Source organism: Ambystoma mexicanum, chromosome 4p (genome assembly GCF_040938575.1).
Source record: "Ambystoma mexicanum isolate Mex_15411 chromosome 4p, UKY_AmexF1_1, whole genome shotgun sequence".
Taxonomy (NCBI): Eukaryota; Metazoa; Chordata; class Amphibia; order Caudata; family Ambystomatidae; genus Ambystoma; species Ambystoma mexicanum.
In genome coordinates, this window is record NC_090927.1 from 209,303,566 (window position 1) to 209,329,582 (window position 26,017).

The window sequence follows — 26,017 nt, forward strand, 5'->3', positions numbered from 1 at the left end:
AACGGCTAAACAAAGCAAAATCAGAGTGCCTTTGGCTCAGAGCACTCTTCAGGTCATCAGTCGCCAGCACTTCTCCTCGCTGGTGTATATTCCACTTCTCATACCTCTCATGCCCTAAGGAAATTGTTGGGGAACCACATGATTCCTGGGTCCATTGGTCTATTTAAGAGTAGATTCATCTTACATACGTACATACAGTACGAATACTTCAAGTGGAATGCTCATGAATTACTTTATTTATACTGTACACCTTTTATTAAAAATATCAAACCCTTAATTAAAATATGGACCCCCCCCTATCATAAAAAGAAGCATTACTTAGTTTTTTTCCATGAGAAATTACTTTAAAGATATCTTAGCTTTGCATTCCCCTTTGAACAGAAGCATTGGCACTGCATGTTGTATGCATCATTGAGTACTAGCAGCGTGAAGGAAGGTTCACATTATCATAATAGATCCTGAGAGGCCAACATTGACACTGAAACACTGAAGCTGTTAGGAGTCAAGATGACATTAAAAGAAAACCCAGGACTTACTTGTTTAGAAAATCTTGCAAATATTTTACTACTATCAGTAAACACTTTGTTTCCCAATTAACAATTTAGCCTACTGCACCTGCAAGGGGGGGTTCTGCAACCTTTGTTTCTCTAGGGAGTTTGGACCACCACTCCCAGTAGACCTAACCTGCATAGTCAATAATGAGGGTTCATGGGAGACGAATCATCTGTAAAGGTAGATGGCACTGACCTGCAAAACAAGGTTGCACCATTTGCACCGTACAATTTCCCTAATCTGTTTATATTGATCCATGACAGTTCTCACTTGCATACTGCAACAGAAGGAGCCATACAAATTACCAATACAAAAATAAATAAGGAAATTGCACAATTTTGTACTGATTGCAACTGACAAGAATAATTGTGTTACAGCCCAAACATTTGTTCTTGGCATGCTAGCTCTTCTCGAGAAACAAGTGAACCAGAGTTTAGCTTATTTCCTTTATCTGAATGATTCAGTGTTTGCATATTTGCTCCAGTCTCTACCTTAAAGTTGAAATAACCCGAGAGTTATTATTATACAATATAATATATAATATATAATATATAATACTGAGCTATATCAGGAGGAATTATTTTCCTGATTTTAAAGTTCTAGAAGTCCAAGTCATCTAGCTCAATGCTGTGACCATGAAGCTTTTCAGTCTTCTTTAGAGAGCAGAAACCATTACTTGCAACCACAGGGCTGGTACGTTCCGAACCTCTGTCCTCCTCTTCTGAAGAGCTGTCAGGGTACATTTGTACAGGTTTACTGCCAGAGCTGTCAGAGTCTCCATGGCCACTACTGCCATTTCCGTTCTCAAGATCCTGGCACACTTTGCTTGAGTCTTTTTCTGGTTCTGGACTGCCATTCATTTCAACTGGTGGACTACCATTCCCTTCCTCTATTGGGATTTCATCTACTTTATCTTCAGTTTGACCCCCACTGCTTTCTTCTGATGGAACATCATCTACTTCCTCTGCTGCTCCATTTATTTCTTCTGATGGAGCAGTATCAATATCCTCCACTTGACCACAAACTTCTTCCTCTGCTGCTCCACCCATGGCATCTGATGGACCACTATCAGTCTCTTCTGCAAGGCCAACATCTTTCTCTGCTTCTTCACCAATATCATCTGATGGACAATTCCGAATTACATCTGATGGGCTGCCATCTTCCCTTGCGTCTCCATCAATATCATCTGATGGAGCACCCAAATCACCTGTTGGACCACTATCAAATTCTTCCATAGCAACAACATCTTCCCCTGTTGCCTCACCCATATCATCTAATGGACTACTGCAAACGTTGTCTTCTGCACTACCATCTTCCTCTGCTGCTCCATCATTATCATCTGATGGGCCATCCGTATCATCTTCTGGAACACTATCAATTTTATCTGCAGCACTGGCATCTTCCTCTATTGCTGCACCCATATCATTTGATGGACCATTGCAAATTTCTTCTGTTGGGCTACCTTCTTCTTCTGCTGCTCCATCAATATCATCTGATGGGTCACCCATATCATGTCTTGGACCGCTATCAGTTTCTTCTGCCGGACCAACATCATAGTTTGCGGCTTCATTCATATAATCTGACTGACCATTGCACATTTCTTCTGATGTATTACCATTGTCCTCTGCTGCTCCATCAATATCACATGATGGGTCACCTGTATCATCTGTTTGACCACTATCAATTTCTTTCTTTGGGCAATGATCTCCTTCCTTTGCCTCTTTACACACATCATCTAATGGCCCACTATCAACGTCTTCTGCTGTTCCTGTATCGTCTTCCTCTGTCGCCTCGCCTATGTTCTCTGCTGTACAGCAATCAGTATCTTCTGCTGGACCAACTTCTTCTGGTGGGCCTCCATCCTTATCTTCAGCACCAGTATTTTCTTCTGTTTGGGTTACATCTGCTTCATCATCTGGGCATATGTCTTTGTCCTGTTCTGTACATTCAGGTGTACTCTGTGCAGGGCCATCATCATGCTCTCCAGCTGAACACTCATCTTCCTCGTTCGATGCACCACCAGTTAGATCTTTATCTGGACCACCATTGATTTTGTCTGTTGCATCTATATCTTTTTCTTCTGCGAGACTTCCATCCATATCTTCCACTAAAACATCATTAATTTCCTCTTCTGCAATCCCATCAGTTTCTTCTACTGGACCACCACCCTTTTCTTCTGATGTACCTTCATCATCAGTTACCTCTATTGAACATCTGCCCACATCCTCAGCATGAACTCTTTCCACATTATCGAGTAGGTCACCAATAATCTCCTCAGTTGTACTGCCACCAATATCCGCTGCTGACGGCTCATTGTTTTTATCTTCTCCTCCCTCCACTGGTTCATGGGTTTCATTGTGAGGGGCTGCTTCTTTAAAGATCTCATTCTGCTCATTAATCTCAATAGGAGGTTCCATGGTTTGATTATTGGGAGCCACAGCATCAGTTGTCTGCTCCGATTCAAAAACAGTGTTCTCCAATTCACACATTTTCACTTCACTCTCCACGTCCGCCGTATCCTCATTTGTCTCTTCGACAAATGACAATTCGTTATCTTCTTCACCTCCGGCTTCTTTATCATCAGCATCATTTTCTTCCTCCTTCACCTGATCTTCCCCACCGTTTTCTGTACTGTCTGCCTCTTCTACGAGCAATCCAGATGTAGTCTCCTCAGCAGTGTCTGTATCTTCAGGGTCTTCCTTGTGATCAACCTCAGGCTCCTCATGGTCAACAATTTCACCCCCCAATTCATCATTACTTTCGGGTTCAGATTGGTTGTCTTTTGGTTTGTGGTTTGCCATTTGTGTGTTCTTTTCTTCATGTTGCTTCTGATCTTCCCATCCTTCTTTGTTTTCACTGTTGAGGGCAGAACAAATGTTTTCTTCTACTTGTAGGTTGCTGTTCTGATCATCGTTCTGTTCATGATTCTCAATTTCTACCTTTTCTGTATTACCATGTTCACAATGCACTGTTATTATATTCTCATTGGCTTCACTAGCTTGGTTAGTTTCAGTCTTGGTGACATCTGGGCAGTCGCCATGAACTGCTGAGCTGCCTTGATACTCTTTGATTGAACTGCATGGCGATGCAGAGATTACACCAGTGGGTTCCTTTTTCATCCGCAGAATTTCTCGCAAGTCAAATGCTCTGACAATGGGCGCATTGGCTGACACTGTATTGGCTTTGGGAGGCCTCAAAGCCAGCTTCTTTCTAACGCAGGTTTCACATGGGCAATATTCATCGTCTGCACTTATTTCATCAGCCAGGGATGCACTAAATGTGAGATCCTCTTGATCAGTCTCTAAAGAAAGGTCATTGGATAGCACTTGCTTGTTTTGCCCCACATTCCACTGATTGACAGCAGACCGATTGCGCATGGTCTGTAAGCGTTTTCTTCTTTGCTCCGTTGGTTGTGCAGGCCACTGCCGGGACTTTTCATTGGGAGGTCTGGGCACCATCCTCCCTGCCCTGCTTTGTATTTTGCCCAGTTCATTTTCAACGCTCTTTTGGATTCTCTTTTCCACCTCATATTTAAGCTCTGTGATCATTTCGTCAAGCTGTTGGTTGTCTTCAAGGTTCCATCTTATTTTAAATTCATGCATAGCGTCAACGTAGTGGGTCATAAATTCTTGCTCGATTTTCTTGAGCAGTTTTAGGATCCACGCAGGGTCAGTGATAAATGATTGCTTCTTTGCGAAGGAGTCATTGTTTTCATTCGATTCTGAAATGAAGTAAACTGTGGACTGGCAATCACTCTGGGAGTTACTCTCTGTAGTATCATGTGATTTTGATACATTTGCAGCAAACTCGTTCTCATGATTGCTTCCGGGTTTTACAGTATTGTCTGTGACCCAATCAGTGATGGTAGCACATAATAGTTCTTCTCTATTAAAATCTACATTCTCCTCTGTAGTCAAAGGAGAAGCAATTTCATGTTCTGCAGCTCCCGCCTCATGATTGCTAACACTCTTGTCTACCTTCCTTTCCTTCATGTTTTCATCAACATCGCTCAGATCTGTTTCACAGCCAATGCACTGCTCTTCAGTTTGTACGATTGTGTCAGCTAAATTATTTGGTGACGTAGTTCTGGAAGAGTTCCCTCCAGAAGATATTTCCTCTTTCAGTTTACCCATTGAAGAAGAGGAAGAGGCAGACCTACCATACAGGCCCTTCTCATTAAAGGCCTTGGGGCTGTTCAGTTCAGGGTCCTTATCATGTGCTATAGAGTCAATGCTTGAGGGAGTGTGCAGGAGTTTACATTCTCCTGTTTTCCCAGGCATCAGTGTGCTATCCCCGGTGCCAGCCATACTTCCTTCACCAGATCCTCCAGACCCACTGTTGACATCGACTCCAGAAGAGGAAGCAGGGGTAGGCACAGCATCTCCGGAGCGATTGTTTGGTAATTCTGCATGTGTAGTTGGCATATACTTTGCTGATCTATCTACTTTTGCCCATTCTGTATCTGCATTGACTGGACCTTCTGCCCAAAGGGACTGAAAAACATTCAAAAGCTCCACATATCGATTATTATTTGAACCTTCTATCTTGCCCGTGGGGTCTAATGTTTCTTCATCAAGAAGTTTAAGCCCAACAAGGCAAGTGATCAAAACCTTGGCTGAATTGGTGAGTTTTCTACCCATAGCAGGTGATACTTCAGGCAAACTATTTGATCGATCAATTGTTGATCCATTTGGAGACTGCAGAAGTGCTTTCATAATCTGAGCAGAAGCATGCACAGTGCATGGCAAAGCTCGTTTCTTAGTGTCACCAGATGGTGCATATCTATATGGACTGGCTTCATCTTTTTTCCTATCTCCTCCCTCCGTGCAATTGTCACTAAGGTTTTCTTGGGTTGAAATGCCTTCTGACTTCAGCTTATTGTCAGCATTAATTGCAGTTTCCAAGTTAATTGTCCTTTCCATCATCAGATCACTGTTCTCTTTTTCGATACCTTCCTCAAATTCTTCCTCTGCTGACATTGTCTCTTGACCAATGTCATTGTTTAATGTTTCCAGTTCTGTTTCTGCAAGGGGTTGATGATCTGCCTCACATTCAACAGCAATTGTTTCTGCTGGAATGTTTCTTAGCCACTCATGCACAACCTCTTCTGCCGTGACATTTGGCAGTGCAGAAGGCATTATGTCAATGCCCTCTCTTAGCGGGGCACTTGTTCCACCTACCCCCAATTTAGCCTTCTGCTTACAAGAACTAACACTACTTTTTCGTCGGGTATGCATCACATTCTGATCCGCGTTGTTATTGTCCTTTCTAGCTTGGCCTGGATTTGGCTTATTTTCTGGGTTGCCCTTCGAGGTTATTGACTGGGATGTTGAGGTAGATGGACTAGAGTGGTTGTGGGCTGCTTTTTCTTCTTCCAGGTTATGCACAGACCCAATGGAAGAGGAATGCCTCAATTTTTCTGTCCTTGATCTGTTGTTGTTGGGCTTGCCTTTTGGCGGGGAAGGACTGTGCATACTGATTGAGGAGTCTGTTTCTGAGACTGAGGATCTTTTACAATGTTTTGCATGACAGGCCTTCTTTTTTCGCTTGCCCCTATTTGAAGAGTGGGCAATGCTGGATTTCGACTGGGAATCTCCTCTCGTGCTACATACCTCTGCAGCGTCATTATTTATTTCTGAGTTGGATGACACCCCAGAACTGGTGCTTTGGAGTCCTGGTTTGCTGACACAATTGTATTTTGAACTTAAAGATTCAGATTTGCTTGACGGCCTTGAAATGAGGGAACTAAAGCTGGCCTTTGTGTTCTCTTCGCCCTCCTTCAGGTTTGACATAGACAGACTGGATCCAGATGCAAACTTATTTCTGTTTCTATGATGCTGGCTAATTGATCTACCGCTTTGTGGCGGTTGTGGATCCATACAAATGCTAGGTGAGGAGGCACCACTCGCAGATATTCTCTCCTCATTTAAAGCATGTGTTGATGCAGATTCAAAATGTGCTGTTTGCATCTGACTTTGCTGTCTCGCACAGGTTTCATTAAGCTCATCTGAGCCGCCCCCCTCGCTTTTATTGCCCTGAGTGTTCCTGCCTTTCTCGCAGCCTCTAGAATGAGTAGATCCCTCAGTGGACCATTTTTCAGATTCACTCAACATTGACCTCAATGATAGTGAGGTGAGCATACATTTATTGTCTCTTTTCTCCTTCTCTTCTAGGGTCTTGTTGATGTTTCCGCAGGAGTGGATAGACATGGATGAGCAGTCTGTTTTGGTGCTAGAGCGCTTGTGGCAGTCGCAGGAGATGCTGTTTGCTAAAGGCGACCCAGTAACAAGCTCATTAACATCTGTCTTGCTAAGGCAGTGGCTAAAAGAGAGACTTTTAGAGTAAACACCATAGGTTTTGTGCATGGTCCTTTTAATTCTTCGAGAACTGTCGGAAATATAACTGTCCTGTCTGTCATGATCGGTTACGTTACTCGCGCTTTTTGACTGGTGTGCTGTAGATGGTTCAATCCAATCAGAACTAGTTCGTTTGGACTTCAAATCAGACATTTGGCTGGTTACTTCAACAGGTGATTGGGCCTCTTGATTGTTTTGAGTGGATGAATTTGAAGCTACACTTGCCGATGACTGGCTTTTGTTCCTAATTCCATGTGCCCTGTGCTGTGGTGCCCTGATATTAGAAGTGGCTGTGGATAAACCGCTTTGACTCCTGCACTGGCTGACGGTGCAGCACTCCACTTGAGAGTCACAGTGCTCTACAACCTCGGAATAGCAAGAGGATTCCTGCACAAAGCGTTCTGTGTACTCCTCGCTGGAAGTGGTCTGAATGCTGTCAATGGAGGTCTTCTTCTTGCACATCAGTCTTCGGTGCGATGAAGCACTGGAGCCGGAGGACCGTGACTGCCATCCATTCGTCAAGCTAGTATCTCCTTGCCGCGAAGCAAGCATTGGGTTCTTCCAAATGTCATAATCCTGACATTGTTTTCCACAGTTGTGGCAGTACGGTTCTTCATCTTCTGCTTCGTTGGGTTTGGAACTGTACGAGTCAGCATCGCAAGGGTAAAACGATTCATCCGTCTCCGAAAAAGCCTCTGGGTTCATGGCCTGCCTGCACTCCATTCGGTCCTCTTCTTCTTCATATAAACACAGCGGATCGTCCATGAGTTTACTGGGTGCCCTGGATTTTTTTATCTGTGTGGACCACTGTAGAGTCTCATCATTTAGCAAGCGGAAGCGAACTTTCATTTCGACTGAGAGGCTGCCATCCTTGTTCACATGCACCCTCTTCTCTATGTCGTCATTGACCAGGGAATGAGCCGGGTCCCCCTCTTTTGGCTTTGAGAAAGATGCACACCGGCTGTTACCAGGGGACATGTTGAGGCCATTGGCATAAGACTTTTCAGAGGACAGCGAAAATCTTGTTCTGTTGCTTGAAGCAGACCGTGGGTGAATGACACTTTTCTTGGCTTTCAGTCCAAAGCTCACTGGGACAGAGGATAACATTATGAATGAAATATAAAATGAGAAAAAGAGAGAAAAACATGAAAATACATTAGCACATGTAATTGAAACGTATGATCACCTAAGTGACCCATTGCCAAAAAAATATTCATCATGTATGTTACTTATCATTTTTATATTGTATGTTCTACTGTAACAGGAAAGCTTAAAGATATAGTGGATCAAACATTACATTGTAACAACGCCCCATAAACATGAAATTTTGGCGACGTCAGGTATAGTTGCTAATGACTTACATCTGGCAAATAACAAACTGGCACACTATTTTAGACTATCCTATTAAATCAAAGGTTGTAGGTTCAGGATGAAAAATGAAGCAGGAAAATTAATATTTGGCTAACTTGTTTTTTGTGATAAGTTTTATATTTTTATTTTTTATTTCATTTATTTAATTCCATCTAGGTTTGTTGACTGTCTAGCCAGAAAAAAAACATATCGAAATAAGTTAAAAAACAACCTCCTACAATAGTTTAATATACAGTGATAGAAAACATTTCAAATTATGACATTGATAACATTAAAAGACGATCATTGATGAACACAGTTATCATTCATTTCTCCGTTGCTTTTAATGTCTGTGATTTTGCTACAATGTTTTTCATCATTTTCCTAATTATAAAATATGGGACCCAGTCAAAATAATGCAGTACAAATTAAATTGTGGTACAAACAAATATTGCTGAAAATATCTCAACTACAAATGAAGAAGTTGAAAGTAACCTGGCTTCTTCTTTAATATAAGAATCATAAAATACATCAGGGCACAAGAACCGCTCCATTTCACGAACAGTATCGGTTAGAGCAAGTAAGGAGTGGAGATAAGGATTGGGAGGAGGTATGAATGTACGGTGTGTTTCTCAAGCCCCTGATTTGAAAGTATACCTTGACCGATAGAAATATTGCAGTGCACAAGACAGGGTACTGCATTGAGCTGTCTGGGCATAAAGAATTTAAGCCATTCTTCTAAATCAAAAACACATTTGTGGAATACATTCAAATGACAGAATTTGCATTTTTATCAAAACATTAAAATAATATACGTGCTTACTATCTTCATTCATTTTAAACGATATCTCTATTTTCACAACTATACTGGTGCCCTAGGTTTGGAATCAACCTTGCTGAGCTCTGTTTTTGATTGTGCTGTTTCTCTTGTTTTGTTGCAAGGTCACAGGATAGGTTGTTGAGTTGAAGCCCACACCTCGTTGGTTGGCTGCATAAAGGGGGTTTTCCTGGATACCTCACAATTGTTTTTGGATGAAAAAATTGTGTTTTCCACGCAGTTTTGGCGTTTTGTGCTAGGTGCAAGATTTTCAATTTATCTTTTTGTTTTGATAGTGTGGACTCTTGGTCCCAATTAGGGTCAGCCGACACGTGTTTCGACCCGTGGGTCTTTTTCAAGGCTATGCTATGTGGTTTCTTTCCCCCTGTGGGATCCTGGGTGGTTTGATGCGGTTTGTCCTGTAGTTTACAGTTGGGTTCTTGTTGGGCCCTGGCTTAGTAATGGATGGTGGCGTGGATATGCTCTGCTCCTGTGGCTGCTTACATTTTCTATTTGTATGTCTTTTTTTTATTCTTTGATGACAGTGTTATTTCTAACACAAATGACTTACGAAGTGAGCAACAACAGAGGGTGGAGTATGTCATCGGGCAAGGTGCCTTTACGAAAAGCAAATGTTGGTTTTAATGAGTTGGACCAGTTGAAGGTTTAAAGGGGGAACATAAACAGGGGATATAGAGAGTATGACAAAACATACATATTTATAACATTAAGAGCTAAGTATCACATCAATATAGTTAACAAAGAGTAGTCCAACCAAAAGCAAGCACAGGTGGGTTAAGTAGTCAGTTCAGGTAATACAATGGGTAAGTGGGGACTTTTCCCTCGTAGGCAAATGGAGCTTGAGTGTCGATTTGAACAGTTCCATCAAAGAGTAAACTCTGACGGGTTTAGGTGCAGCAACCCAGTGGATTGGGGAAGATAGTAAAGAGGGAGTAGAGAGAATGGGAAAAGCGGGAACAGGTGCAGGTAAGGCAGGGGTCTGATAAGTTGCAGAGAGATGAGGAGCATTGAGGCTGAGGAGGGCAGTGCAGTGAGATGCAGTGAGCTAGACCATGGATGAATTTAAAGGTGAGTAGCAGGAACTTAGAGAAATTTCAATTTTGCATAGAGGGCCACCCAACGTGGTCATGGTGTGAAGCAATGGTGGTGAATCTGTGTATGTCATTGACGGTGCATATCACAAAGTTGAGCACCTTATTGAGATTAGCAAAAGAGCAGAGGGTAAGAACAAAAAGTAGGCTCAGACAGGAGGTTGAGTCTGGCTGTGGTGTCAGTGGATGTGATGGCCTGGAAGAGTTTGAGGACTCAAGTATCTCTTCTCCAGCTGCTCACAGAGGTTTTACTTTAGTGACCTCAGGAAGGTTCTTTCATAACAGACATTCTATTGGCATGGATTCATTCACTGCCAGAAAGCAGTTTTGACTCTCTGCCTAAAGCTTACCATTGCCATCGGAAATTGGCTAAGGCCATCAAACCATCTAACACTACAATCTGGGCCTTTGATTTATTGCTCATCCTTCACCCATTCTTTTGTGACAGATGTGATACTGGCAGCCATCTGTCATGCAGCGCACAAGTATTTTTCCATTTATGAATACAAAATCTAAATATATCTGGGTATTAACGGGAACTGGGGCCTCCTCTAGGGACCAGGTACCGTTTCCACTCAGTGAAGAGGGAACTTTCAGACACTTCCTGGCCCAGAGGGACGTCTTTCACTAGAAGCTGCGATGTATCCTGCAGAGTCCTCACAAAGACCCTACCTAAAGTCTCCTCCCAGTTGTCCAGGGAAAAGCAGCCGTTACCTGATCCTGACCCTGGGGGTGGCATTAGCCGAGAGGATCACATGGGAGTAGAAGGGTCCAAAGGGGACAGGATGAGATGCAGTATTGGTCTTCCTCAGAGGAAGACATTTCTGTAATGCCAGAATATGTAATGGCTTGTTGTCGGAGGGAGACTTTCTTTCCTAAAGATAATTGTTTTGATGGTGCTGAAAACTGGAATAATCACTCATTTATTCAGAGTAAGTCCCGCTCTCACAAAGACATCCATCTTTATGGGGGTGAAAGCTTCTGTGATCAACAGGAGAATGTTAAATGCCAATATCAAAACATTAACCTTTCAGATTCAGAACATTTGTATTCCTCTGTAAATCAGAACTATTCATTAAGTCCTTATGAAACCTCTTTAGGGGATGCCTTGATGGATAGAAATGAAAGTAGTACATTTGAAAACAACATTCAAAATAGAAAAGGTAATTTGCAGATTGGGGACTTCAAGTCCCACAATGCCCAAAGTACTGGGATGAAGAAGAGGGATGCAGATCCACTGGACTGCAAGATGCAGTCTAATTGTACTAATTACGCCCTCAGATGCAGGCCATAGAGAGCAGTAGTAGGAGGTGGAGTGATTGTTGTACTCCACGTTGCAGTTGAAGTTGAAGGAGACTAGAGACGCCAGAGGTGCCGTGATTTGCAGATCGAAAGCCGGCTCTGAGAGGGTCTCTACCTTCAAAGATCCTGTATGCAAAGGTTGCGCAGCAGGAATCATTGTTCGGGAAAGCTTTCCCCCTGAGGAATGTAAATGCAGATGTTGCGTGTCAGGAAGCCTGAAGTATAGAAGCTTTCACCATTGTGAACCGGAGGCCGGTGGCAGGCGAGCACCGGAGTATCCGTGGAGCGAGGAACACTCCATTCTCAACTGGCGTGGGCAGTGGGAAACAGAAAGAAGTAGTTTGCCGGGCGGAGTGTAGAAGGGAAGGCAGCAGACCTGGATGCAGCGAAGTGAGGGAACGCGTATGCTATAGCCGGTGAGTTCACCACTAGTATGTGACCCCGGAATGCTCCGTGATCACCGCTGGCCACAAATAATGATTTTGAATACTGAACTGATGTAAACAACCCGAACTGGAAGAATAATAATACATTTGAATGCCAAACTGATGTATAGAACCTGAAGTGGCAGACTAATAATGCTTTTGAATACCAAACTGATGTAAAGAACCTGAAGTGACAGAATAATAATACTTTTGAATACCGAACTGAGGTAAAGCATCTGAAGTGACAGAATAAGAACTTTGGGAACAAACAAGAAAGTTATCATTATACGTGAAAAGGCCAGACTCATTGCCAGAATCAAACGTGGACAAAACCGAGGCAAGTTTATAAGAACCAACATTTCCAAAGTCAGGAGAGGTCAATTAAGAAACACATTGTTTGTAAACCATATTTACAGAGTGACAAAGAAGCAAGAATTTTAAAAGATGTAAACAAGCATCATCCAAACCAAAGAAGAGCGAGTTGGAGTAAATGCCATTATCAGGAGTTGGTTAATATAAAAGTGGGAAACAAGACTGCCTTCCTGATAGAAAGTATTTATGAAGAGAGGAGCATAACCTGCATTGCATGTGGCAATCACAATAGGGAACAAACAGCACCAATGTGCTTCATGTCTTCCCAGAAGAAGTAGACAAAAATGATGTTGTGGAAAATCAGAAGACTCTGTTAAGTTGTTTGAAGTATACCTTATCACCTAAGTACTTTCAGTAGTGCTAGAGGTTTCATTGGTCCTGGCAGGTGAGTATACCAGGAAAGGGACATTTTAGTGGCAGACCTGGCAGGTGAGTGGACCAGGTAGACGTCATTAAAGTACTGTGTTGTGATTAAAGACTGTGAAGAAGATTAAGTGGCAAGACTGCTAAAGATATTGTGAACTGTTGTGGAATCACCCTGACAAATCATTACTGCTAATGCAACTATACTATGAACTCTTGTGGAATCATCCTGACAAAAAGTATTTTGTTGATACAAACTGTGGAAATATTTTTATTTTCTAGAAGTAGTTGTGTTCAGCTCTCTGCTACAAGTAGGGAGATAAAGACTTGCTAAATATTGTCAACTGTTGGTCAAGGTCCAATGGAGAGACTTTTTGAAGCAAGAAAAACCTTTATCATTAAAAATGTGTTGCAAGGCGGAACCTTCCTAATTTTTTACTGTTCATTGAAACACCTGTTTGAATCTGGGGAAAGGGATTTCACCCATGTTACAAGAAGAAACAGTTATCAGGTTTTTCAACATAACTGTTATTTCTGTTATATTTGAATTGGCTCACTAGACCTTGTTAAGTTCACTGTATTAACAAGTGTGAGGCACAGCTTCCTTTTGTTCGAGTGTTTCATTTAGTTTATTTTGATAGGCAGGGAAATCCTTGTCAGGGTAGGGACAGTAATGCATTTGCCAAACTCCATTTTGAGTTAATAAAATGGCATTTTATGAAAGTTGTCCGCCTCACATTTCTGACCCCTCACAAAGCCCACACTGACTATACCATCTTCCATGAGACCAGCACTGTCTATGGCCTGTTTGGTTTTGCCCTTACAGGGTAGATCTCCCTATTTATGGGTCAGGTCCCACACAGACAACATCTTCATGTTGTTGAGGATGCCTGTGTTTGTGGCCCTTCTAGAAAGCAGCATGTGACAGAGGCTAGACGAGTTTTACACTGGCTCCCGGTTAAACATCGGATCACACACAAAGTACTTTCTATTACGTTGAAATGTTGCAATGGAGTGGCGCCATAGTATTTGACAAATCATCTCGCCACCTTTGTCCCAGGTTGTTCTCTATGATCTTGTGATCCATCGAAATGATCTCAGCCGAGATTTAAACTCAAAAGCTTTGGAGGTACCATGTTTGACAGTCAGGCGCCCACCATGTGGAACAAACTCTCACCTGAGCTTTGGCAACAAACTTCCCTTACAGACTTTAAAAGGGGCCTTAAAACCCCTTTAATAAAACTCCTGATTAGTTACTATAAATGGTCTGATATACTTCTCCCTTGACATCCGTGGATTTCTTGTTGTGGTCACTTATCTGTTTTTGTTTTATTTGTTCAATAGCTTTGAGACCTAAGGGCAATGTAACGCTCTATGAAAATGTAATCAATCAACTGTCAAGGAGTTCCCCCCTTCTCACCTCAATCCGTTCTTTACAGGTGTTCTTGGAGGCTGCCTTCTTTCGGATGGATCGGGTTTTGAAGAAGGCGGCCGGTGTCTCTGCCAAATCCAGAATGCGTTCAGTTTTCTGGGAGGTCGAATCCAGGAATCCAGGAGGCAAGGTAAGTTTGCTAAAACTAGAATCCAGGAGGAAGAAGAAGGGGGCGGGGGTTCGAGGAAGGGATAGCGGAGTGGAAAGGAGAAGAACCGCGAGCTATGGAGCACACGTCTGGCCGCTAATCGCTGTAGCATTGAGACGCGCGGAGCCGCGGAAGGCGTGGTCTAGAAATAGAGAAGGGTTACGTCCAACGCATGGAGCGAGAAGGGAATGCGTTGTACGGCCATATTGGAGGTATAGTTGTTTAAGTCCGTTGTGACAAGGACCATGAGGCCCAAAAGGAGTGCACCCAGCTATTCATGACATCAACCCAGTGTTATAGGTACCATAACCCCTCTTTTCTGTGATGGGTGACGAGCCATGGACCCTTCAAATGTCGAGGACCTTTTTTAGGAGATGATTAAGGACTTTTGTCCTCACCCTCCTTGTTTTGGCTTTTGTCAGAAGCATTTCCGTCTCATGTGGTTATGCTTGCTTGGGCCTTCTTTTGGATGTGACTACTCACTGACCTTTCATGAGCCATAGAATGCTGCCTGGGGTCTGCTATAGACTTGTCCACTAGATGCTGGTGCAACTCTGCTTCTCAATTTTTCAAAATATGCTCCTATACAACCAAATAAAACCTTCCTTCACATGTGCCAACTTTGTTGCCAGTAAAACTCCAACTAAGATCCTTGGGATACAAATGTGCAAACTCCTCAAAGTTTGATTGCACATTTTTGTGTGTTCTCTAAAACTCCTGAGGTATTCCTCTGGGGTCTTACACAACCTTTTGAGCATTGCCGTCTTCCTTTTGGAATAAATGGTCCTCTCTTTGGTAGCCAAGTGAATGATGGCATCAGTGCGTTGTGTTGGTAAGCAGCTCAGGGCATCACCACACAATGCCTCATCCACATACTGGTGCTGGAAGACTAACTCCAGTGGCTTAGACCAATCAAAAATGTTGCTTCCCACCTCATACGTCATTGTGTATGTGGTGCCTCGGCTTACCCTGGGGGCCATGGCTTGGAACTCTTCACTCCCCAGAGTTGTGTGCATGGAACTCCCTCTGTTCTTCGAGCTGTAACTTGTGCAGCTCCAGCATCACTCAAACCCTCTGTATCTGCACCTGCTATTTCCACTTTTGCTCTGCTGAGGCTCCTTTCCTTAATTCTAGAAGGAGCTTTCAAGTCACTAGCTCAGCCCCAGTAAGATGACCATGGGACTTGGAGGAGACTTGGGAACTAAGTAAACCTTGGGCTCTAACTGAAAACTCTGGATCTTTGGGATATCACACTACCTGCCGTTTAGGAATAATGGCTGGAATCGCTATCACTGTGGCTGTTCCCATCCACCGCCACACTCCCCTCTAGAATTTAGAGGCTTTCAGCATTTCTGGTTTACTAACTCTGCTGCCATGGGGGAGTCTCCTTTCCTGACAAAGATCATTAAGGGTGCTGGATTTCAAGCCCTTCACATAATCCATGCTCAAGTCCATAGCTGCGAAATTACCTAGCTGGGTTTCTAATGTTGCCTGTATAGTTGTGGTTAACTTTGCTGTAGGCACAGTCTGTGCTAGATCCAGCCGCTGGCCACTAGTGTGACAAAATGACTAGTGCTCTGCAGAAGCACAGGGATGAGTAGTGGTTTCTGAACTCCTACTAATAATGACACTCTACTAAACCAGTGGTGATCTCTGTCATAAAGGTAAAACGGGCACACCCCGAATGGTGCACCTCTTTCGCCTCTTACGGAAACATGGGCTGGTAGCAGGCTATTCCCTTAAGAATTCCCTTAAGAAGGGGTGTGAGCTAGCAAAGACGCATCCAGATAACAATAGTACTGAGGTACAAAAATAAAATAATGTCAAATCAAGGTTCTATACAAAATAAGAGTCCTTATTTAAACTAAAATACAAACAAATAAAATAAAAACTAAGAAACCACCCCTGTAAATGAATACACAGAATAAGCAGATGTTTGGGTGAAAGGGGTTCTCTTGGTATGATGAAAGGGGTATTCAGGCAATTATCTTTGCAGCAATTTTCGAGTTCAAAGTTCATGTCTTAAAAGGGTATAGAGTGGGAACTTAATTGTTATTAAGACTCTTTGAATAAGGCCAGTGGGACAGAACCCCTTGTTAAATACCTTTGTGTGCTCCTTAGAGTTCTGCGAGACCATTCCCTGGGTCTCTGAGAAAAAAGGATTCTATCTTCTGCCCTTCCCAGATAGGAACATTGTCAGGGAGTACTTGCACGACCATCTCTTCTAGTGGCAGGGACCAGGGTGCAGGTGTTCCAGTCAATAGCTGACTTTGCAAGCAGCAGGTCCTTAGTGTGATAAGAGGCCTTGTCCAGGGTCTCTCAGGAAAGGTGACTCCTTCTTTTGATCATCCCAGTCAGGGCGGTTGCCAGAGAGCCTTTGCAGAGGCTGCCACCTCCAGTAGGCAGGGTCCTGGTTACGAATAGTCTCCGCTGCAGGCAGGCATTATCCAAGAAACAGGTTACATCAAATTGTCCTCTGAAGAGGGTGATGAGAGGAGCGTACTCCATCCTTGGAATTCTTTATATTCACTTCTAAGGCAGAGAACTCTGGGCAGCCTGCACCCAATAAACATCCAGGTAAAACCATGTTCTTTTTATGATCCAAATATGATTCAATCAAGGTGAGCTCTCTCGCCCCCTTATATTGTTCAATTGCCATGAAAGATTGGTCCATGTTATGACTTCTGTAAGGTTCCATTGCTGGCAGCTGCGACAAGGATTTTGTCCTGCGGAAGTCAATCCCAGAGTGCTTTGACCGGAGGAAGTGGGGACAGGGGACACAGGAAGTGTGAGTGGCCTAAGAGTTACCAAGATGGTGTGACCCTTGTCCGGACTGAACGTCTCTCCTAGGCTTCTCTAACTCCTCCCTCCTGTCTGTCAGTCTTATATCAAAGAGACTTCAACAATTAACTCCCTGGTTTGACCTTTCCATTGACCTGCAAGGCTTGCTTTTGAAAAGCTGGTTCTCAGCTAACCCTACTAGGAAGGTAGCACCCCTTCTCAGACAGAACAAAATCGGTCTCTAGGGCTAGACCCAAATGGTTTGGGTGAAAATCAGCAGATCTGATAGTTGAAAGAGTCATTGTAACCCAGTGTGGCAATAAAATGACATCATAAAGGGGTGTGCCAGTATAAATGTATATTTGCACAGGTTACCACATCTAAACAGATGTGGCTGATATGTATTCATTATCTACCACCTGGCCTTGGGGATCTACGTTTATATACTGACAAGCGCTTGTTTAATTTCAAAGGGATGGCCATTTTTATTCCCAAAATTAAAAGTGCGACATTTGGTTCTGTACAAGCCAGAGATCAATGCTTTGGAGGGCACCTTCCTGAAGTAGTCACAACTTCCTGAAGTAGTAAAAACTTCCTGAAGTAGTCACAACTTCCTGAAGTAGTAAAAACTTCCCGAAGTAGTCACAACTTCCTGAAGTAGTAAAAACTTCCTGAAGTAGTCACAACTTCCTGAAGTAGTAAAAACTTCCTGAAGTAGTCACAACTTCCTGAAGTAGTAAAAACTTCCCGAAGTAGTCACAACTTCCTGAAGTAGTAAAAACTTCCTGAAGTTGTCACCCCTTCTTGAAGTAGCCATAACCTCACGAATAAGTAGATTTGGCAATCAAGAATGGGTTCACACTTTTAAGCTGGAGCACTTTTTAAAGTGGCTTTCCATTACTACTAAAGAAGAATTTAGTTGCTGCAGATTGTTTGCGAGGATTGTACATGTTAATCCGTGGCTGCCATGTTGCCAAACTGCATTGAAGTTGAAGGCGTGCAGTAGACCAGGTCTAACATAGAGAACACATGTGCACTAAACCTTTTAGCATGGAGCATTCACTGAAGTGAGGCCTGATTAGCAGAGCTAATTTTCTGAGACAGAATTATCACCATTATGTTGTGTTACAAAAATCAAAATAGCTCAAGCTATTACACCCTGACAAATAGCATTCCAAAACACATGCTGTCTATAGAGGACAAGGATGGTCTTGCAGGTCAAGAATAGTTTTTGAGGGTGTGAGTAGAGCAATGCAAAGGGATTAATATAGTGATTGGATTTTCTGTATCAAGAATGGTAGCAAGAGTTAGTACAGTCTTTGAAGGTATTGAGGAGCAAGGGGATCTATTTGTGTGCCTCGGGTGTAAGCAATTATGCATGTTTGTCCTCAGATGTTGGATGGCTAGGGAGATCCATGGTTGAGGGTGCATGTGGAAAGGGGTGAAGGAATGGGCAGGAAAATGCTCTTTAAATGAAAACATAGTTAAATATGATAAAGGCATGCTCAGTCGGATGAGCACTTGCAGGAGAAAGAGCTTTAAGTGTGTCTTTGACCTGGTTCATGTAGCACGGGAGCCAGAGAGCAGGAGAGCTGTTGTGGGGTCCTGTCCTCCTGATGGTGGCAGAGTGGATTCTGGACCGGGGTTGCAGGAAAGAAAAAGAATGTGTAGGTGAGTGCGTTCGGGGCTGTGTTTGTAGGAATGAGTGTATGTTGTTTGGGTACGTGTGTTAATGTAAGAGTATGTTGTGTGCACATTTAAGTAAGAGAATGTATGTTATGAGCATGGAGGTGAAAGTGTTATGAATGCTGTGAATGTTTATGCATGCGCAAGCGAATGTTTATGAATGCTGAAAGAATGAATGTGATTGGTTGCATATGTGCTGGGGAGCTGTCCTGTGATATGGTGGCTGCGGTGGGTGGGGGCTATTTTTTACTGGGCATCACAGTTCAAGCAAACATTGTGTTATTATGTGGCTAGACTGCCTACATTGTTGCAGCCAATCTGTTTATGCTTTCTACTTCTAGCATGGCATTTTTTGCTGGGCATCAAGATTAAAGCAAACATAATAAGTGTAGTTATGTAGCTAGCCTGGCCTTACATTGCTGCAGCCATCTTGTTATATTTTCTGCCTACGGCATGGCATTTCTTTTACTGAGCATCAAGGTTAAAGCAGACATGATTACTGTTGTTACATGGCTAAAGTGGACTGCATTGGTGCAACCAGTTTGGTTACATTTTCTGCCTATGGCATGGCATTGTTTACTGAGAATCAAGGATAAAGCAAACATGATAGGAATACGTGCAAATATCTGGGGGTAAAAACGAATGGGAGAAAATGCTGAATATGGCATTTGAAAAAATAACGAATGGAAAAAATGTTGATCAAGTGGAGCGGGAGTTGCAGGGTTTTCCCCCGACCCCATTGATTGACATTCCGGGACTTTGGGGGTTGCAGGGTAGTCCCCCGCTTCCATAAAAAGGAAAGCAGGGGACAAGTAAAGTTGCAGAAAAAAAAAGCAAAGAACCCCTGCCGGCGCGGTTCCCTTCTATGCGTGTGAAGAGAACCAGCGTCGCAGAGGGATGGTCAGGTGGTGGCACACTTTAATATGTTATTTCTCCCTCAGTCATTTCGAATTTTAATATATCATGGTAGTCCAACATGATAAGTGTTGTTATGTTGCTAGACTGGCTGTTGCTGCAGCCAGTCTGGTTACATTTTCTGCCTATGGATGGGTATTTGTTACTGGGCATCAAGGTTAATGCAAACATGATAAGTGTTGTTATGTGGCTAGACTGGCCTACGTTGCTGAAACCAGTCTGGTTATGTTTTCTGCATCTGGCATAATATTTTCCACTAGTCATCAAGGTAAAAGCAAACATAAGTGTCATTATGTGGCTAGACTGGCCTACACTGCAATAGCCAGTCTGGTTCATTTTCTTACTGTTGCATGGCTTTTTTTACTGGGCATTGAGGTTAAAGCAAACACGATAGGTTTTGTTGCTGGCTAGACTGGTTGTCATTGCAGCAGTCAATATGGTTATGTTTTCTGCATCTGGATTGACATTTTCCACAGGTCATCAAGGTTAAAGCAAATATGATAAGTGTTATGATGTGGCTAGACTGGCCTACATTGCTACAGTCAGTCTGGTTAATTTTCTTACTGTTGCATGGCATCTTTCACTGGTTATCAAGGTAAAAGCAAACATGATAAGTGTTGTTGCATTTCTAGACATCACTGCATAGAAGAAAAAGGTCTGGTTACAACATGCTCTGCCTATGGCATAGCATTTTGTACTGGGCATCGGGATTAAAGCAAACATGATACGCGTGGTTACGTAGTCAGACTGGTCTGCATTGCTGCGGGCAGTCTGGTTATGTTTTCTGCCTATGGCTTGGCATTTTAAGCAAACATGATGAATATTATTATGTGGCTAGACTGGCCTACATTGCTACAGGCAGTCTAGTTATGTTTTCTTACTGGGCATCAAAGGTAAAACAAACATGAAAAGTGGCTGCAGCAAAGAAGGCAAGTCTAGCCACATAATAAAAGTCAGGTCATGTTTCCTTACTGTAACAGTAGAATGGCATTTTTACTGGCTATCAAGGTGAAAGCAACCATAAGTTTTGTTATATGGCTAGACTGGCCTGTGTGGCTGCCGCCAGTCTGATTATGTATCTGTCTCTGGAATTACATTTTTTAATGGGCATCAAGGTTAAAGCAAACATGATCAGTGTTATTATGTGCACCATGCCCTGTTATGGATCACCAGGAGGGTGGGGATAACGAAGGGGGGACTGTAGAATTGGAAACTGAATGTTAGCATGTGACACACTTAGACGTCATCCTTAACTTTAGCTTCCATCACATCTAGATAGAAATGTGAATGTTAGCATGTGCCACACTTAGATGTCATCCTTAACTTTAGCCCTCATTGCATCTAGATAGAATATGAAGGTTAGCATGTGCCACCCTTAGATGTCATCCTTAATTTTAGCCCTCATCGCATCTAGATAGAATTTGAAGGTTAGCATGTGCCACACTTAGATTTCATCCTTAAGTTAAGCGCTCATCGCATCTAGATAGAAATATAAATGTTAGCATGTGCCGCACTTAGATTTCATCCTTAACTTTAGCCCTCATTGCATCTAGATAGAATATGAAGGTTAGCATGTGCCACACTTAGATGTCATCCTTAATTTTAGCCCTCATCGCATCTAGATAGAAATATGAATGTTAGAAAATGCCACACTTAGATGTCATCCTTAACTTTAGCCTCCGTCGCATCTAGACAGGATTGTGAATGTTAGCATGTGCCACACTTAGATGTCGCCCTTAATTCTAACTTCCGTCACTTCTAGACAGGGTTATGAATGTCAGCATGTGATACACTAGAATGAAACTGTGAGGGATGACGAGTTCCACACCTGGATGGAATAGTGAATGATAGCGGGTATCACACCTTGACACAATTGCAAGGACAGCAATGCCAACTTAATAATGCACTAACAACTTCGGCCCTCCGCATACACCTCTCAAACTCTAACAAATACAACCACAAGCCTAAATACAGCAATCCGCACAAACTTCACTACATTGCAACAACAAAACAAACCACACATAGACTTGCACAACAGCACACGCCGACTACACACCGTAAAACACCCCAAGCCCAGCCAACGGACCCACCGGGCTGAGGCTGCAAACAGCACATCACTGCTCTCTTGCACTTTTCCAGCTTATTCCCACTAACTAAACCCCCACATCCCCCCTTTTCAGAGCCGCCAGAGCGCCAGGGGACCACTCCGGTGGTGATAGTGTGCGGTACAAATATCCTTTAACATTAACATTAACGAATGGAATATGACTGCATGCAGTAAAATAGCATGTCCCCATGGAGTATTATGGGACATCAAAATGGTTAATAACTGCAGGAGCCGTAGATTCAGAATCATGTGGACTCTTGTCATTACTTGGGATGGGCAAAATTACTGGTGAAACGAATTGGTACAATTCACCTTCAATTTCACTTCGCTGGTGGAGCAGATATTTTCCCAATTAGCCATTTTTAGGTACTTTTTTCCCAACATTTTTTGCCTGAAATTTCATTTTCTGTCTGAACTTAAAGGCAAATAGGGGGACAGAATCGTTCACAGCCATCTAAAAGACTGACATTTCGGGCAAAAATAATGTTAAGAAATGTGGGGAAATAAATGCAATTTTGGGGAAAGAATTAAATTGCGGTAAACAAATGTAAGAAATGGCAAATTTTGCTCTTTGGGTGAAATTGATGAATGAATATATGTATGTGATGCACGCCCATGATGCTCTGGTGCTCCTGCTCTCTGTGAAATGTGCTTGTAAAAACCAGCATTCATTGAAACTGAATGCTTCTCAACAAGGTCTGGTTGTTTGCAATAGGCTGTAGGGTTCGGTCTGTTTACTGTTGGTTTTCTTTGCTCTTTGACCTCAGCGTCTCTCCTCAGCTGTTCTTAGGTTCCCTTATTGGCAAGTGGCTAGTCTATTGTGTATGTGGTACTTTGGCTGCAGGTCAGTTTTGCTTCAATTCATTCCAGTTTGTATTGTACTACCTTTGGCTGTGTTAACCTGGACCTTCCTGAACTGTTAGCCTGGCTGTCATTCCTGGCTACTAAACACTGAACCTTTGCAGAGTTGAGACCCTGGTTTCTTTGCAAGTGGATTTTCTGAACCTTGCTCTATTCTGGCAAATGATTTATAAACCCCTCTTTGGAATTATATCTTCGGAAATGTCCTTAGGACTGGTGTACTTTTGACCCTATTGTTAGTCGTATCCTCAAGTTGTCTTGGTTGGTTTTGTCTCCTTTCCTGTCCTTCTTGGAGGTCCTAATGAAAAATGTTGAAGAAGTGATACAGATTTCTATAGGATAATCCGGAACTAAAATATTGATAAAAATGATTGAAAAATCAAATCTTTCTCTATGCACTATGTATTAATTTGGCAACAACGAAACAAAAAGAACAAACACAACCTGAATATGAGTTGAAAAAAGATCATGAACTGTACAGTTACTTGTGAGCCAAGACCTAAAAGAAGAACACCAACAAATAATAATCAAAGAAATTGTATGAACTAATTCACAGACAAAAGATCTTAAATTGAGTTCAAACCATGCTATAAAAAGTATTACTATTAAAAAAAGGTCAGATATTATAGAAAAATAAATCATTATTTAATATGGACAGCTGATTGGAAGATGTGTTATTTGAATTTTACATTATTTAAATAATGAGTTAAAGATAGTTATGTTTGTCGAGCAGTTTATAATAAAGACAATATTACTATGAGTTGAATTATGGATAGAATAAAGAAGCATCAACATTATGTCAAATATATTTAAACAGTACCAAGTACAAGATGGCAATTTTGATATAACTTCAATGAGCTGACTTTTGCTTTAGTCCGTTGTTTATGTCTATGATAGGAACCAATCAAAATAATGTTGCCAGTGTCGGAGAATGACATTAAACACGTGGCCGACCCCATGCAGCACCTACAGAGATGCCAAGCTCTAACTACATACTATAATGGAAGACAATATTTTCAAACCACTATGAACTTGTTTCTCTTGTTCCTCAGAGACGTTTTATTAATTTTAATACAACGTGATTTATCTGAAGATCTTATGCTAATATGGACTATAACAGCTACTCTTTCAATACTTAAAAGAAATCAAAGAATACACTAGTTTTTAACATACAAATATGTATCTTCTCGGAAATAAGTAAGTAGATTGTGGAATTCATTTTGGTTTTACACTGATGAAGATCAGTAAGAGGTTCTCAATAATTCAAAGTATTATTAATTATGTAGGTTGACATGACATGCTGACAATGTGAATTGTAAGGGACGAAAAATAATAATTCATGAAATGTCAATTAATATATGCTCATCAAGATAAAGTTGTTAGATTCAGCAACAATAAGGTACCATTTATTATGTGTGATTTGGGTACCGTGAAGACACGGGGCCTCATTACGACCCTTGCTCTCCCATAATGAAGGGGGCCAGTACGAGACCGGCTCCCTTCATTACGGGAGCACTGATTGCGAGTTTCCCTTTGCGGGACCCGGATCAGACGTCTGGTAAAACCAGACGTCTTTTCCGGGTCCCGCAAGGGGACGAGATAGATAACAACGGGACACTTGTAATGTGCCCGTTGTTACCTCCCTCCCCATTCCCATTGAGCCCTATGGGGGCGTAAATGGGAATGGGGAATGGTTCCTGCAAAGAGGGCTTACCGGGTCCTCCTATGTCGGAATGACCTGGTAAGTCCCCATTGCAGGAACCCGGTAATGGAGCCCAGTTTGGAGGCAGCCAGGGAGCTAATAGCTCATAGCTCCATGGCTACCTCCAAACTCGTAATGAGGCCCACTGACTCAAGCAACAACATACTTTAAACATTTATCAAATACGAATTATGGTATAAGTGAATATGTATTTCAGTGAATTAACTGACCTTATTTTTGGTCATTTTCCTCTCATTCCTCTACTTTGATTTCGCTTTGCTCATATTATTTTATGATGTCATTTATCACTTGCAAAAATGAAATAGTGCACAAAATTGGTAAGCAAAAAGAGGCGTACATATTTGGCCTCATGATAGGTATCCTGCTGGTAAATTCGATGAGATACCACCGAACGGTAATACCGTTACCGGCACTTAGTCTGCCGGAATCATCAGCAGATTACAAGGGATGTCAGTCTAGAAAAATGGATACCTCTACTTTGAGACCACAAATGTATTTTGGTGGCCGTGGGCCAACCGTCTCATGCACGATATAACAGAATATAGGTTTTCGAGTTTGCCAATGAACGGTCATTTTGATGTAACAAGAATCGCCATTTTGTTTTATAACCATTGCTCATTGCTTTCTGTCCTATTGCTTCGCAGTATATTTTCCGCTTACACTGCTCGACTGTAAAACATTGTTGTCTGTATGTAAAAAGGGCAAGGCTGCAGGGCCGGGAGGATAATAAAAGTTCATTGAAACACAAACGTAGGCAGCGCCAGGAAGAATGCCCGGCTCCCTCCCGAATGTAGCCTTGAAGCAGAGCTGTAGGGCATTTAATCATTTCGCAGCTGCCAGCCAGTCTCGTTATATGGTAGAATATGTTAGAATAATACAGCTAAAGGCTTGAATTATGCTCTTCTTACGGCCGCTAGAGCGTGTCGGCTCCCAGGACATGAATAGCACCTAATAGATAGCAAGGTCCGGAATGCAACTCTTCCCCCCGTATGAAGCTCGCTTCCAAGAACAGAAGCGCTGTGTTCTATTCAACAACTGAAAGATGCCTTCGCACTCACAAATTGCAAATTGTTACTAGAATAGATGTTTGAAGATGTCATAGTTGTCGGAGATGTGCATCATCACACCAAGTTCAAAGAAACCCAATAAAAGGGGGGTGTTAAACATGTCATAGCTTATTGTTTGATATGCGTTTTGTATATATGTAACTGATGCACATAATTGACTCTCTTGCGTCCCTCGAGGTGTAGAGATACACGTCGTGGGGCGTGAGACCGAGTTGGCCAACTGAGACTTTTGCTTTGCAATAAACCCTAGCTTTGGGAATACAACCTCGTGTCTGGCGTATCTATCGTGTGTGGTGACTCACCTTGTTTCCATAGATGTCAGGGTCCCCTAGGGGCCCCTTTCAAGATGGCGCCCGAATAGGGACCCTCCCCCACTTGTTCCATCGCATAACGTTGTAATTGAGTAAGGCGGAGAACGGCGAGGACGGGACGATCGAGCCGGGATCAAGAGGTGTTTGGGGCGCCCTGTAAAAGTGATGAGACTCCTTTGCAGATCTGCACACATCTGATCCCTGATCGACGTGCCTGGATAGAGAACAAGGAGGCGAGGGTCCCGAAATGAGGCGGAAGCCAAGAAATGCAGACACGACGTCCTTTGGTGCGTCAGTATACAGACAACTTGATTTATCAAGTGAGTCATTCCCCGAT

At 42.6% G+C, this 26,017-nt stretch overlaps 1 protein-coding gene across 4 annotated transcripts in view; it reads right to left on the reverse strand.

The window, feature by feature from the left end:
- Positions 1–213: 213 nt before the first annotated feature.
- The window catches only part of RP1L1 (RP1 like 1), a 283,312-nt gene continuing 257,508 nt past the window's right edge, over positions 214–26,017 (reverse strand). For all 4 annotated transcript variants that reach the window (XM_069605720.1, XM_069605722.1, XM_069605721.1 and 1 more), the window contains one exon: positions 214–7,996. In XM_069605720.1, the coding sequence (XP_069461821.1) occupies positions 1,152–7,996 (6,845 nt within the window). In that variant the 3' untranslated portion in view covers positions 214–1,151. The remainder of the gene's footprint in view (positions 7,997–26,017) is intronic.